This window comes from Nilaparvata lugens, chromosome X (genome assembly GCF_014356525.2).
Source record: "Nilaparvata lugens isolate BPH chromosome X, ASM1435652v1, whole genome shotgun sequence".
Lineage (NCBI taxonomy): Eukaryota > Metazoa > Arthropoda > Insecta > Hemiptera > Delphacidae > Nilaparvata > Nilaparvata lugens.
In genome coordinates this window covers 78,788,375-78,802,648 of record NC_052518.1, presented here as the reverse complement: position 1 = coordinate 78,802,648, position 14,274 = coordinate 78,788,375, and the positions used below count along the sequence as shown (strand labels likewise).

The 14,274-nt window shown below is 29.7% G+C and overlaps 1 protein-coding gene across 1 annotated transcript; it reads right to left on the bottom strand.

Moving 5' to 3' along the window:
- Window positions 1-9,794: 9,794 nt before the first annotated feature.
- Window positions 9,795-13,863, bottom strand: LOC120354670 (NADH-ubiquinone oxidoreductase chain 5-like; the record flags this gene model as incomplete). The annotated part of the gene is given in 4 exon segments (XM_039442066.1): window positions 9,795-9,868; window positions 9,871-9,927; window positions 9,930-10,364; window positions 13,857-13,863. Coding segments are annotated over 4 exon segments (573 nt in total), but the record flags the coding sequence as incomplete, so codon positions are not given.
- Between the last annotated feature and the right edge of the window lie 411 nt (window positions 13,864-14,274).

The window sequence follows — 14,274 nt, the reverse complement described above, 5'->3', positions numbered from 1 at the left end:
CAGCAGACCGTTGTCTGCCGTCCCTATCTTTTCATCTCCCCAGGGCACAGTGTACCGTTGTCTGCCATCCCTATCCTGTCTATCCTTCATCTTCCTACTTCACTGGAGCGGAACTGAGGCCGTAAGGCCAATACACAATTGCATGAAAGTGGTGTCATCAAGGAAGAGAGCGACCTTCACGCCGTCAGAAGCACCAGGAGGTGCTGTTCACGCCAGCTGAGGCACAAAGAAGAAGGAAGAGGAACTTTGACTTGCCTCCTTTCCCCGCCCACATTACGACCGATCAAAGTCATCCAGGAGCAACACCTGGGTATCAATCAACCACCTCTGAAGCTACTCAGGATGTACGTGATAATGTGGATAGATAATTATATAATGTACATTATTTACATCATATATGATCTTACTCTAACTATTTACAATCTTACTCTAATAAGTTCTCTCGATTTATGAATGATGGTTGTGAAAATCCAATCCATTTCACAAGCAACTTATCCTTATCCCATCTCAATATTTTTTCTATCAAATAAACATTTCTTTCAGATTCATTCGAATGTGTTTTTTTAATTTCTTCTTGATAAAACCTACCCTGTATTATCTCACCACTAAGATCTTCTAATGAGTAAGTGATAGGTCTTGTGGGATGTATGCTCACAATTCGGAGATATTCGGGTGACCAATTCATTAGATATTTTTTTATCAAATATCTTTTTCTTTTTAGAAATTCTCACAATAACACCTAGCATATATATTGGTTTCAACACTTTTAATTTGAATCATCTATTGAATGCAGAGTTTAGTGATTCCAAAACACGTCTACAATGTTTTTTAGTTACATCTTTAGGTCGCATTCCAATGCTGCTGTGTACTGTATTGTTATAATCATCCACAATATTTTGTAAGTTGTTAACCCAGTTTTTACTCCCACGTTCAGTTAAAGATTGATATATTTTTTATTTTATTGTACGATTAAATCTCTCAGCATTACTAGCTTTCTTATCAGTAAAAACAGAATAATGCTTGATATTATACTTATCTAACAAATCTTTCACATGCTTATCAAAATATTCCTTCCCTCCATTGTCTGGAAAAAACGCATATGTTTATTCTTACAAATAATGGGTTCAAGTGCATTATAAACACTTTGTACAGTCTTATTCTTTAAAGGTATACAATAAGCGTACTTAGTAAAACAATTAATAACAACTAAAATATAACAATATCCTTTATTGAATTTAGATAAGCTACCCATCTCAATCAGATCTGATTGATATAAATCGTTCTCATTCTTCAACTCATATCTATGTGTGGGGTAATTTACACTTGTTAATTTTGCTCTGAAATTACTCATTCTTCTTTGTGTGGGGACACACTTGAAACAGAATTTGATGTGTTGGTCACTACCTCAATACACACACACTGATATGTGCAATCAGTTTGCTATTTTGTATTGACTGAATGGTAATGTATCGATTCCATTCTCTGCCATAAAGCGCTTGTCATCGAACAGGCTTGAACAAACCTTTGCGCATTCAATTTAATGCATGTTATGATTGAAGGATCTCAACATATTACACTTTTCTATATGTTGGCATCGTTCAATCAAACATTTCTTATACAAGTCAAAACTAAGTTTTCTATTTTTTACATGTGTCTTCACACCTCTTGCTACACACTTATTTACAGTTTCCTCCTTCTCATTATTTACAAGATATGAATACAACTTCGCTTGTAATCCCAAAAAGATTTTGAAGGAATTGAAGCTGCCTCATCCTTAAATTTCCCTACAACTTTATTCCTCTCATTGGAGAAGCATTCGTGCTCAGCTGGGTAATTTGAAGTGTCAAACAATTCTAGATTTTCTCTTATCAGTTGGTAGACGTCGGTTGTCTCCAACGATAAGAGGAAGCTATCTGTATCAGTCATACAAAGCTGGATGCATTGCCATGGTATGATTTTTTGCAATTTACAGTAGAAAAAATCATACATGTATAGTTTACTCAAATCCAGGATGCAGAAACCTGAATAGATTGGCATGTTCATTTTTAGTTCCAACTTTTGCGAGAAAACCGCAATCACATCCGAACTTATTATCTGCCAGCATTTACATAGGGGATTTGAAATGTACTTATCTAGACGCTTGGCGTCTGTGATAATTTGAGCATTACAATGATGCCGACTATTCTGTAATGACTTCCCATAAATTAAATTGCTCATCTGTTTGAAGAATGAGACTTCAAATTTATTTTTTGCGGCTTGCCCATTACAGGTATTGAACTCAATGTAGTTCTTCAACCAAGGCGATTGGGAAAAGCTAATGACGCGATGTACTTTTGTTAATTGCAATCCAAGTTGAAGGTACAGTTTCAAATTCATGTAATGAACAATGTACCTCTCTTGATCAAAAAGTGTGTTCATGAGTTTTTTAGTCAGAGTTTGACCGTTCTCATTGGTTTGGTACTCAGAGAACAATTCGCTAGGAGGAATTTGATGAAGTGGAGCGAGAGGGAAATTGGCATGCATATCATGTAACTCCTGTGGGTACTTCAGATCACATTCAATTACATAACCAGTTTCTGATTCACTCTCCAAATTTGTAAAGTCAAGAGCATGGATTTCTTCCTCTGAGAGGAACTTGAAATTTCCATAAGGTAAGAATTGATTCATAGAGTGGGCATACAAAGGATTACAATCTATATAAAGCAAATAGTTACTTGGTTTTGTGGGATCGTATGTGTCAGGAATGTGTTTGTTATTGGCTTCGCAATAACGCTTGCTAATAAATGAAACACCACTGCACATTCCTGATTCAAACATTAGATGTATATTGGGATCGCTAATCAATTGGAGTTCAACCCAGGTGAACTTTAACATACAATTCCAAGTGTAATGAGCAAGCAAAAGAAAATGAGTCACATCGAGGCCATATGACCTAAAAAGCGTTGACCTCATTTCTTCGAAAACCTCAACTAATAGCACGGCGTCTAGGCACAGATAGAAATCATGATACTCGCCAAGAGATTTCAACTTGAATGTTGAGAACACTCTTTGTGCATGCTCATATTCTTTGGGGTAGAGGGGTGTATCGTTAAGATCATTATAAAAACATTCTATTCGAGGGAGGAAGTCTCAGTGAATTTTTCAGGGCAAGATATGTACGAATAGGGATATACTCCTTTTTTTAACAAGAGTTGCCTATGTTCGAGATCGGGGTCATTAAATACTGAAAACAGACGTTTGAACTTTGATTCCATATCTGTACTATCTACCAAGTTGCACACTAATACTTCTAAAGATTCATTCATGAATTTATATGAATCTAAAAACTTGATTTTTCCCACTGTCAATGTCAAAAATCTCTCTGATGTATTGGCAATACAGGAAATTTCTTTTTTACATTCTCCGAGAGCTTTTAGAATAAAATGACTGTCAAATCCACTAAAATTATGGAAGTAACAGCTAATCGTATCGTCAGTTCGAGTATTTAAATTACACGACACATGAGCAGCACACAAAAACTTTCCATTTTCATGTGCATGATGGCGTACCTTTGTGTCTGTTTCGGTAAAAACTTCATTGCAAAGGCCGCACTTATCAGCATTTTGAAATTCGCGTTGCTGATGCTCACTTAAGTGCTCCATCGGAATATCACATTTTATATCTGCAATCAATAAATTGCCTAGTTCGATTATTCCCTTGAGAAATTTCTCCCTGATCTTTTCATTGATATTACTTGATCTATAGAGTACTGGGCCGTACGCGATATCTCCATTCAAATCAATTACAATGAGACAATACCCGCACAGAATATGATGGGCCGTTTTCTTGGTGTAACTTCTGGTGATAGGTAGATCCTCAGATTCATTACCATCCATATTCACAACAAATGTTTCCAAATCCACGTAGATTGTATACTTTTTCTTCAAAGTCGAACCGAGTTTTTTAAATTTGATTGTCTCACCTTGTTTTGGGTATGAAGTTCTCTGAGACTGGAACTTTGAACAAAGCTCTAGATGTCTCATCAAATTTGCTTTCCTAACACAATTTTTAGATTTGTTTGTTGTAAATCTGTGAAAACAGAAATTACAAACATCTACTTGTGCTTTAGCTTTCAAAAGGTGAAAAAGAAGATGCGACAATCCGTTTTTCCCATTCGCAGTGTTAATTAAACAAAAATGTGTTTTTCCTGCATCGCCTTTCAACATTAAAAGATTAATTTGGTATTTACGCATACGGAATATGCTTGTTCGATAGGGGAAAAACTTTTTGTTGTCATACGCGATAACATGAATTGTGATGTCTGTATTAAGAATTTCAAATTTCTTTATGTCGAGATCGGTGGTTGGGAAATTAACTCTGTGAGTGTTCAGCCTGTGAGCAAATTTGCTCAAATATTCACCATTAATGTCTGCCTATTTGGTTTCTGGTGAAAATAGGCTAGAACACTCCACAGAAAACACTTTTTATCAGAAAGATTTTTGTCATTGATAACACATATCTTATTCTTGATGAACTGGGGTGTTTGAATATAACTGCTTGTGTATATTGGATTATATCTAATCACATTCACATCAAGCGAGTCAATCTTCTTCAACACCCACCCACTCCCAAATCGAACAAAGTTATCAAATGAACTTAAAATTTTCCTAACTGCCAACATAAATTCTTCATTCAATTCGTCATAACTCTCCAAGACATTCAAGCCTATGGCCGAGTAGCTATGAAGATTCACAATGGATGAAACAGCTTCAGATTCCTCCGATTCCAAAACTACCATCTTATACAATAATACATTCAATACTAAAAACCATTTCACATTTCCTTCGAAGCGTGCAGCGTGTTCTCTTATTATCTCGAAAACATGAGCTTTCGAGCTTTGAAGCACATTTTCAATGTCAGGTGCAACGTTTTCGAAGGAAATGCGATGGCGAATTGCTCGCGAACTCACGCCTCCAACCCTGTGTTCTCTGCTATGCTTCATCTCTGCTACTAGCGGGTTGCTGAAAACAAACAAAGAATATATTACTATGGCATAAAATTAGATATAAAAACAAGTAAACATTAATCTAAAAATCAGTTGTGATTTGACAAGCTGCAAGTACAGTGCAAAAAATGTTATCTCAGGATCAGATTTTCATGCACGAACGATTGAGGTTATTAACATTTGGTAATCATTGGAAATTAGAATCGAGTCTTTTGTCACCTCAAAATATGGCTAAACAGGGTTTTAAATTTGTGCGAGCATCTGACATTGTTCAATGTGTGTTTTGTTCAGTATATTTAGAAAATTGGTTGGCAACAGATGATCCTAGTAAGGAACATGAGTGATGCAGTCCAAATTGTGGATGGTGCAAAGAAGATGATATTACATGTGAAGAGGAGAATTTCGATAATAATATTCTACGACAATATGAAGAACGAGTTTTAACTTTCCATCATCCAGAACCATTCAAGCTCTCGGTATTTATTAATAGAGCAGACTATTTTGCAGTAAATGGATATTTTTTACATGAGAAATCATATCTGCAATCTGTATATTGCAAATATATTATTGAAAATCCTTATGAAAAAGTGATACATGTTCCGTTTTGTATATATAAAAAGATAAGCTATAATGGAAAAGAAAAGACGAATGTTGAAGAAGATGCTGTGGGAAAACAAGCTGGATATTGTACAATATGCACTCTTTGTAGAAGTAATTCCTAATCAGAATTGAGATATTAGTGATTTGTTAGGAATAAGTGCATTGTAGTAGTATCAGAAAAGAAGTAAGTTCTGAAAAAATCATGATTAGAAAAATAAAGAATTGTATCATACTTACATGCAATGAATGATGTGCTGTACTGTCTCTCTCTCTCTCTCTCTCTGCTTACACTCCAACTCTCAGGCTAGTTCTTCATACGTCTTTCCTCCTCAAAGACTGGAGTGATTATGCAGTAGTGCACACTCGAACTCTGTGAAATCAACAAACATAATGAAAATCACAATAATATTGAGAAGAAATTTAGCAAGTCAACATGTGATGTTAATTATGAAAATTAATGAGGAGATTTGATATTACATTGCTCTCACATTCGAAATATTGTTATTTGAGATATTATATCTGGAACTGAGAAATTTTATATTAGTGCATTGTGAGAATTTGATATTTTTTCTCTGAATGCACCTTGCTGTACGTGTTAGAATGCATTTGTATGTCAAGGATGTGATAAGCGGGAAAATGCACTATCTCTCACTCATCCTAAAACAGAGAGAGAAAAATGAATGAGTATATAAGTAGCGGTTATTAGATTTGCCAGCTTCATTCGAGCACTAGTCACGTTCCTGTTACACATATCCTCTTCATCATGGACTCATCATCTATGCGTCAGGACTACATTCTTCCAGATACACCTCCTCATCAACAACAAAGCACTTCCTTCCCATCTTACTGGGCAGCGCAAGCTGCAGAGAAGAAGACGCTTCCATCCGCCAATACCAGTGCTGCTCCCGCTGCTGCTGCATCCGACTACGAGGACTCACCGCTGAAGAGCCGTGGTGTCTTTGTGGAGAGAGGGATGAGCAGTGAGGAATTCATTGTACCAGACACACCACATCTCATCTGGGGTGGGCACCGAGGCGTGTACCGCTCATGATGATTTCCAACAAGCAACAGGGGAAGAGAAAGCTGCACTTTCTGGAGGAGGATGAGGAGGAAACAAACTTTGTACCCTCAAATGTTGGTTATTTCAAATATTATTAACATGTAATGTGAACAGATAATTTTAAATCTTCATATGTTGTCATTAATTTGTTGAAAGCTTGCTACTAAAAGCTTGCTAGTATCTGATAAATTTCTTACTTTACTGAGAAAAACTAATTTCCAATAGATCTGTTCACATTACATGTACTCACATTGTGATATTAAATTATTAGAGTTCAATTTATTGTGAGAAATTGATGAATCTGATTTGAAAGACAATTTCAATCAAGAATTATTTCTTGATAACGAATTGTAATAAATAGGAAATGAAACTATTCAACTTTAGAGTTCAGTTCAGAATTGAATAAGATGTATATTTGAGTTCATGAATATGATGATTACATTGATATATTCATTTGAATTGAGCAACTTCTATGTTGTTTTATGAAATCAAGAAATATAATTATTTGAAGTGATTAGGTTGAATGCATGCTACTATCTAATAAATTTCTCACTTTACTGAAAAAAAAACTCATTTCCAATAGATGTCTTTGTATTACATGCATGCACAATGTGATATTAAATGATTAGAGTTCAGTTAAGATGTGTATATTTTGAATTCATGAATATTATAATGATTACTTTTTGAAATTGAACTGATCAAGCTTACTAGTTGATTAGAGTTCAGTCAAAAAAAAAATCGATTAAGATGAATATTCTGATTTCATTATTATGATGCTTACATATTATTTGTACTAATCATGCATTTTTTGCTATAATATTGAAGTGATGTGTTAAGAAAATTACTGATTCAGTTGATAGTTATTTGTTGCAATGTACATTGAAAGAGTTTGCTTATTAATTTGATGTATGCATCACTATTGGATTCTGCAATATGAACCAAGAAATATTATTTCAATAACTGATATTACTCACTTTGTGTAGAGAATATCTTGTCAATCCGATGATATCAAGTTGAGATTATGACAATAATCTGTTTATCACAAGTAGTTGATAATCTGATGTAGAGAATGTCTTGTCAATCTGATGATATCATGTTGAGATTATGACAATAATCTGTTGATCACAAGAAGTTGATAATCTGAAACAAATTATAATAAGTTACTAATCATAGATTTTCATTTAACAGAAACGCATGTGTGAGAACTCCTCCATGGTTCCGCTACTAGAGGAGGCGGCGGCGCGGGATGATGATGATGATGACTTTATTGCAATCATCAATAGGCCATCACCAAAACCATGGATGCCTCTCCCCGAGGTGGCGGAAGATGTCCCGCATAGTATCATCTCCGTGCGTGAAGAAACAAATCACCATGGCAGACGAATTATATTAAAAATAAAAATCGCTTCTACAAAGAAAATCTCTGAGGTATATCTACCTCAGAGATTTTCTTCCATAATTTCCCCCGTAAAAGTTATTAAATTAATTCTAAGTGTAAAAATTTAGGAATAGTGGTGAAGCATCTCACCGCTACATGGAGTGACATTAAGATTGTTAAAATGTAACAATCTTATTCTCATACCATGTTGCGGGAGATGCTTCACAAGTAGTATATAATGTAAATATTGTAGTGATTAATAATAATAAATTGTAATATTGTTTTTATAAAAATTGTTTTTAATTCTCACCTGTTTGTTGTGTCAAAGAAGAAGATGTAGAATAGTACACTGTTCACGCAAGAATAGATCCTCTTGTAACTGAACACTCAATGAATGTAGAATAGTTCACGCAAAGAATAGTAATGCTCTTGTACAGTCATTGAGTGTTTGGTCACAAGAGAAGCTTTTTTATAGTTGCTGCTGCTTGCGCACGCGCATGCACCACATGTCAGTCTTGACCTTGTTGCGAGATTCTCTTCCATCTGTTTGCGCTATACACTCACTATAGATATTGCAATCTATTTTTATCAGTTTGCTTACAACACTTGAATGGAGAAGTTGTGCAATGAAGATAATCGTATGGAGAGTTTTATTTGTTCTTCTCTTTATAATATGTTGTGTGAATATGCTATTACTTTTCCATATTGCTTTGAAAAATTATAATTGCTATTATTTTTATTATATTTGATATTGAAATAGCTATTATACTTCCAATTTTCATCTCTGTAAAATTAATAAATTAATAACAGTAAAAAAATGATTTACATTAAGTATATTAATTTGTGTATTAATTCTATATGGTCTTTACCACGAATGAATAAACGGAATTATTGAATGATCTAAATAAAGGGAGAATAGTTAATTATAACATTTAAATTGCAATTAAAAGGTACAAATTTGTTTCTCTTAAAATAGTAAAGAAGTAAAACTACAATTAATTTCGACTTAATTTAAGAGATAAATCTCCATACTTTAACTAAAGCTAAAAAGAAGCATTTTACTGTTAATAAAAAAGATGATTAAAAATCTAGTTAAAAGGATTAATAGTTAAGAAGCTGCTAACTATCTTAAAGACATTAATATGTCAATTCCTTGTTTATGTAGTTTAAAAAAAAAACAATTATTTTCAATAATTAGAAAAAAAAATATTTTCTCAAACTTATTTAAGGTATTAAAATACATCTAAACATTTTCAATGTTAAACTTTAAATTTAAGCTACTTGAATATATAATTATTATTAAAGATAATATTAAAATAAAAAACATCAAATAAACCTTAAATGAATTTTAAAATAATTTATTTAAATAAATATTTACAAAACGTAATTTATTAATAAATTTAAAGAGACCAGATACTCTGTCCAACATAAATCTGTAATTGGAAAAATTAAGTGTCTTAAATTAAAAAACTTACTTACAATAAACTTAGAAGAGAAAAAAGGTAAAAATCACATCTGCCCTATAAAAAACCCCAAAAAATTATATACATTTTTATTAAGTAAAGAAAAAATATCAGTTAAAATAAAAAAATAAACAAAAAAAAATAAAATTAAATATTTATAAATTTCATCAAAAACATTGATATAACTTAAATCTAATAACCAAAAAAGTCTTGATCCAAAAAAATAGATAAAATTAAAAGAATTAAACAAGAAGAATTTATATAAAAATCATTTTTAAAATTAAATAAATTTATCTTAACCCTATTTATATATAAATAAAAAAATAATCGTGAAGAATAAATTAAAGTTAAATAAATTGATAAAAAAATAAAATAAAATAAAAAATATTAATTTCAGTTAAAATTACTATTTCAATAATAAAATCCCTTGAAAAAAACCCTGAATAAAAGGTAAACCACATAATCTAAATAAAGAAATTAAAAAACTTGATCTAATTAAAGGATTTTGAAATCCTAAATTACCTATATACCGAATATCCTGTATACCTATAAATCCTCTAATAAAAATTCCAGAGCATGAAAATAGTAAAGACTTGAAAACAGCATGAATTAATAAATGCAAAAATCTTAAATAATGAGAACCTATTAAAATTGAAAAAATTATAAATCTAAGTTGACCTATAGTAGAAAAAGCAATAATTTTTTTTAAGTCATTTTCATATAATGCCCCCATGCCAGAAAGTAAAATAGTCAACAAACTCAAATTTAATAAAATTAAATTCAACTCAATTGAAATAAATTTATTAAAACGAATTAATAAGTATACTCCTGCAGTAACAAGAGTTGATGAATGAACTAAGGAAGAAACTGGTGTTGGTGCTGCTATAGCAGCAGGTAATCAACTAGAAAAAGGAAATTGGGCTCTCCTAGTTAAACAAGATAAAACCAAAAAAATAAATATATAATAATTCAATCTATTAAAAGAAAAAAAATATAAATAATGTCAACAACCATAATTAAAACCACAACAAATACATAAAATTAAAAATATATCACCCAAACGATTAATAAATAAAGTTAAATAACCTGAACTTAAACTATTTAAATTTTGATAATAAATAACCAAACAATAAGAGACCAATCCCAAACCATCTCAACCTGATATTAAACAAATAATGTCAGGTATAATGATTAAAAAAAATATTCTTAAAATGAATATAAAGACTAAAAAATAAAACCGAATAATAAAGTCATCTCCCCTTATATAACCTAAACTATATAAAAAGACACACCAGAAATTATAAAAACAACTGATAAAAAAATTAATCTTAATCAATCAATTAAAAAATAAATCTGTAAATACAAGAATTGAAACTAAAAAAATTATAAGTTAAGATTAAAGATAAATTCAACATATGAAAATATATACCTAAAAAAAAAACAACAAAAATAAGAAAAAAAAATTAACGTTTAAAACAAATAACATTATTAAATTCTAACGAATCTTCAATATCACAAATTGAAATTTTTTATTAAACTAATTTAATTAAATAAAATAGTTTAAACTAAAAACAAATATATAAACAGGAAAAATATGTAAAAAAATCACATAATATTCACGAACTAAACCAGAATCCATATTCATAAATAAATAAGAATAACCACCATGACTCATAAATCTAAATAAACAAATTATGGCACAAGCAGAAAAAAACAAAGAAAAAAAAATATAAAGTAAAGTTACTGGATGTCACATTAATAGTCTAAAACAAATAAAAACCTCTGAAATTAAATTAAGTCTAGGAGGACAAGACATATTTCTTACAATTAAAAAAAAAAAAATATTATAAAAGAAGGACAATAATTAATTATACCCCTTATCAAAAATAAACTACGTGAACTAAAACGATCAAATAAACAACCAACGAAATAAAATAAACCGGATGAAATTAATCCATGTCTAATTATTAAACACAAAGAACCTATATGTCCATAGTAACTACAAGTGAAAATTCCGCTAATTACTAAACCTATATGACTAACTGATGAATAAGCCACCAAAACCCTCAAATCAGACTGTAATAAACAAAAAAATCTTACATATAAAGCCCCCAAAATTCTAACTGAAATAAAGAAATAAGAATAAATAAAAACCAAATCCTTAAATAAATAAAGAACACGAATAAGACCATACCCCCCTAATTTTAATATAACCCCTGCTAAAATTATAGAACCAGTAGAAGGAGCTTCTACATCAGCCCTTGGTAACCATAAATGAAAGAAAAATAAAGGCAACTTAACTAAAAAGGAAAAAAAAAAACAATACAAATTTAATAATTCTAAGTCTATACCTAAATAGAAATAACCAAATAAATTATTTAATCTCAAAATTAATAGTAATAAAGGTAAGGAACTAAATAAAGTATAAAAAAAAATATAGACTTGAAAACACTCGTTCAGGTTGATACACCCATAAATTACTAAAAATACAGGAATTACACTACATTCAAAATAAAAATAAAAATTAAAAAATCTTAATCTTAAAAACATAAAAACAAAAATAAAACTATAATTAATATGATAAACTTAAATAAGAAAAATATAAACTTTTTAAATTTAATAAACTAAACAAACTTAGAATAAAAAGTCAAAAAGTTAAAAATATTAAAAAATAAGAATATTTATCTATTCCAAGACTAAAACTAATAAAACTAAAAAAATCATAAAATTCATATTTAGATATAAACACTATAAATAAAAAAAAATATATATATAATATATAAAAATCAATTTTTAATCTAATTAGGGTAAAAAAAAAGGTAAAAAAAATAAAACTTAACATAATCTAAAACTACTAATGTAAGGTAAATTAACCCTTCGAACTAAATAAACCAATAAAGATAAACCTAATCTTGAATCTACTACACCTATAATTAAATAAACCAAACCTAGACTATTCTCAAAATAATAAAAGTTTAAATAATAGTAAAATAAATTTATCAAAGTAATAAAAATAATTTCAATTACAATTAAAGTCATCAAATAATGTTTACGAACAACTATTAATCTAATTAAATTAAATAAAATTATAAAATTAAAAACCATAAGTTTCAGAAAAAGTTGATTTAATTAAATTAAATTTCTAACTGTATCAAACTTATTCAAGTAAGATTAATCCTTAATAGAATTATAACAATATTTATAAATCATCCCATTAGTCTCGGGACAACATTAATAATTCAATCTATTTCAACAAGTTTATTTATAAATCTATTAACTAAAAACTCTTGAAACTCAATAATTTTATTTATTACATTTAGAAGAGGACTAATAATTATATTTATATACATAGCAAGAATCTCATCCAATGAAAAATTTAAATGATCATTAAAATTATTTTTACTAATTGTATGCTTAATGTTAACCTCAACAGTCATAAAAGAATTTATAATTATTAATAAATTTAATATAAATGAACAAAGTTTATTTATTCAAGACAATGAAGAAAAAAAATCTATTATAAAAATTATTGGGTCTAATAAAATCTTATTATTTATTTTAGTAACCCTTATCATCTTAATAGTACTTTTTAGTATTTCCAATTTAATTAATTCTTTTGAAGGACCACTAAAAAAAACATATGAAAAATTAAAAATCTTATACCGAATAATTAATTAAATTTCAATTTTTTTTCAAAAAAAAAAAAAAAATTCAGTCAAACACATCTGCTTCTTTAATATCCAAAATTAAAATTTTATATAAACCATCAACTGAGTTTAATAGTTTAAAAAAAAACATTGATTTTGTAAATCAAAAATAGAAACACCTTTAAATTAAGGACTTATGAAAAAAAATTTTAAAACTTTAAATTCTTTCTTAATTAACTTACCTACACCAAGTAATATTTCTTACTGATGAAACTTGGGGTCAATTTTAGGTGTATGTTTAATAATTCAAATTGTTCCAGGTATCTTTCTATCAATACACTATACACCAAATATTAGATTAGCATTTAATAGAATAATTCATATCACCTGAGATGTAAATTTTTGATGACTTTTACGTATTATCCACGCTAACGGAGCATCTTTATTCTTTTTTTTTATATTTATTCATACAGGATGAGGAATTTACTATGGTTCTTTCCTTAAAAAAAAAGTTTGAATTTCAGGGACTTTATTTATGTTAATTCTTATAGCAACTGCATTCTTAGGTTATGAGGGCAAATATCATTCTGAGGTGCTACCATAATCACTAATTTACTCTCAGCTATCCCCTACTTGGGTAATAGATTAGTTACATGAATTTGAGGGGGATTTTCAGTAGAAAATCCCACTTTAAACCGGTTTTTTTCATTTCATTTCATTTTACCTTTCATCCTTTGTGTAATTATTATATTTCACTTAATCTTTTTACATGAAAAAGGATCATCTAACCCTCTAGGGTTACTTAATAAAGTTGATAAAATTAGATTTCACCCCTACTTCACTATTAAAGATATCTTTGGGTTTATAATTATGATATTATTTTTTTTCTTTATTAATATAAAAACCCCCTTTATATTTAATGATCCTGAAAACTTTATGCCGGCAAACCCCATAGTGACACCCCCTCACATTCAACCAGAGTGATATTTTCTATTTGCTTATGCTATTTTATGATCTATTCCTAACAAATTAGGGGGGGTTGTAGCTCTTTTCCTCTCTATTGTTATTATTATAACTTAACCATTTACTTCAAATCTTAAATTTAAAAGTTCAAGCATATACCCAATTAAGAAAATTTTATT